We start from the raw sequence: 2,207 nt of genomic DNA on the forward strand, positions 1-2,207 counted from the left end.
GCTGTGCAGAGAAAAATATAAATGTTTAGTTACATTTTTAACTGAATGGATTTTTGACGTGCATAAATATGGTGTGGGGCGGGCTGGGATGGTCAAATCCACAAATCTTTTGAGTTCTTCTAGAATTAGGAAGCTCTTTAAATTCAATTATATGTAAAATGTTCTAAAGTTCTTGGTGTTATTTAAAAACCCATTGCAAATAACAGAAATTTAATAATTTGTACTTTTTTGCTTCATTTTAAAGAGAATTAATTAGATGAATAAGGTATTACCTGCACAGATGACGTAGGCCGGATCACACATTTCTCTGTTCTCCATTTTAACAAAGGTGCTTTCCCTCAGGGTAAAATTTTTGCTGATGATGTGCAGACTTTTAAACATGACATGTTCTTTTGAGGGAGGCTTGTTAACTTCTACAATAGCTTCCCCGCAGCCTTGGTCTCGACACAGAGCTCTAGACATTTCCTCAGTCCAGGAGTCTGCACAAACACCTTCAGACTTTCCTTCTGCTAGAATGCGGACTTTCCCCCAGCAGCCCTTACTCAGGCTCATGTTGATTGTTCCTATCATGGGATTCAAAGGAGAAGGAGTTAAATGAAGCCACTATGTCAGACTGAAAGATGTTTGACATTACCTGAGCATTCCACCTGAGCAATGGTCTCATTGTGGTCAGGAAGTTCCACTTTGTCACAGTCAAGGAGAGACGCTTGGTTTCCAGAGCAGCGGTAAGCTCTGAAGGTCATATCAGTCATGTCCTCAGCAGAAGGTCTAGAGTAGAACTTGGTGAGGTCGCCACAGTGCATCTGCTTACACACTGTTTGTGCAGCCTCAGAGTTCCAGGTCTCATTGGACCCGGAGAGCCAGAAGGTGTTGTTGTTTTGTCTGATTCCCACCCCTCCAGAACAGGGTTCAGATCCATCTAGAAAAACCACTTCATGATCTGCACAGAAACATTTGGGATATAAAACTTTCTATTTACAATCAATAAAACTTGTCAGTAAATGAAAGTTGGAGATGAATAGGTTCTTACTCTTGCAGGTTATTCCTACAGCTTCTTCATTTCTTGTGTTTTGCTCAGATTTCACACATTCAGAAATGTCAGGCTGGTTTCGGTCACACTTCACGGACACAAAGTTTCCAGAACCCTGGAAGAACTTTTCAGGATGATTATCTGCAGTTGTCTCCCCACAGTTGAGGCGTTGACAGATGTTGTCTGAATATTTTTTATCCCATCCGCTTTTAGTGACCCTTTTCCACTCTCCTCCATGATGGACCTCCAGCCTACCAGCACATTTTCCTGGACCGTCTGCCAGTCTAAACTTAACACTTCCTGAATCATAGCAACACAATACAGGGTTTAGGATGGAAAGAAGACACAAAGAAACAAAATACAGCACTTTTCTGCTCCTGATGTTTCTCTTTTCGCTTCATAAATGGGGAAATATTGAATTTCGACAGAAACTATTTTTTCTTAGCTGATCCATCCACACAGGAATACTACTAACTGTAAGTTTTAACAATTAACAATAGTAGATAATGTAAACCATTCATCCGTGACAAACTTAAACAAATGATTTTATTTTCTTTGAATCCCAAAATTAGTTTATCGCCATAACTAAATGGTTTGTTGCTGTATCCCACCTGAACAGATGACGTGCGGCATTTGCTGGCAGGTCAGCTGTGGGCCGTGCCGGGCCTTGCAGTGCCACAGAGAAGACTCATGGCCCGAACAGTTCACGTAATCCATGACCCCTGATACTACGGCAGTTTTGTCTGACCATTCAGTTAACTGTAGGAGATAATTTACAATCAAATATCCTAGAAATTTAAAGTTTATGCTTAATTATAATTTCAAATATCTAAGGTATAGAACAAATACTTGTATGTAAAATGATTTGGCAAATGTTCCAGTAACCTGAATACCAGAAATTCAATTGTTTTCTCTGTAGAGAACATTCCTAACCCTGAAAATTTCCCAAATACTGCATTCTACTGAATGAACTCCTTTTGGTTTACAGAGGACACTTGGGGCTTTTCAATGATACCAAATGTGAAGGAGTGGGGCTCTGGGAAATTGTCATGGATCAGTCTGTTTTTCCCTCAGACCACCAGAGAGAGCCATCGCCTGAATTCTAAAACTCTCCTGAGCCTCATCTTCACTTCATTTCCCATAAGCCTCTGCCTGCTGTTCCCAGACCTCACCAGCT

General features: G+C 40.6%; 1 protein-coding gene across 1 annotated transcript; it reads right to left on the reverse strand.

The window, feature by feature from the left end:
• On the reverse strand, positions 1–1,269 carry LOC112159753 (antigen WC1.1). The gene is made up of 3 exons (XM_024294008.2): positions 1,031–1,269; positions 635–940; positions 1–563 (listed from the first exon to the last, which is right to left on the reverse strand). Exons 2-3 carry the CDS (start codon positions 801–803, stop codon positions 253–255), a joined length of 480 nt encoding a protein of 159 aa, XP_024149776.2. The 5' UTR covers positions 804–940; positions 1,031–1,269; the 3' UTR covers positions 1–252.
• Between the last annotated feature and the right edge of the window lie 938 nt (positions 1,270–2,207).

This window comes from Oryzias melastigma, linkage group LG7 (genome assembly GCF_002922805.2).
Source record: "Oryzias melastigma strain HK-1 linkage group LG7, ASM292280v2, whole genome shotgun sequence".
Classification (NCBI taxonomy): domain Eukaryota; kingdom Metazoa; phylum Chordata; class Actinopteri; order Beloniformes; family Adrianichthyidae; genus Oryzias; species Oryzias melastigma.

What these genes read in the sequence shown, in the direction of transcription:
- LOC112159753 (XM_024294008.2), bottom strand. Translation starts at nt 803, where the DNA reads ATGCACTGTGGCGACCTCACCAAGTTCTACTCTAGACCTTCTGCTGAG. An exon ending in TGCTCAGGTGGAATGCTCAG is followed by an intron (nt 564 to 634) that starts GTAATGTCAAAC and finishes ATCCCATGATAG; the next exon opens with GAACAATCAACATGAGCCTG.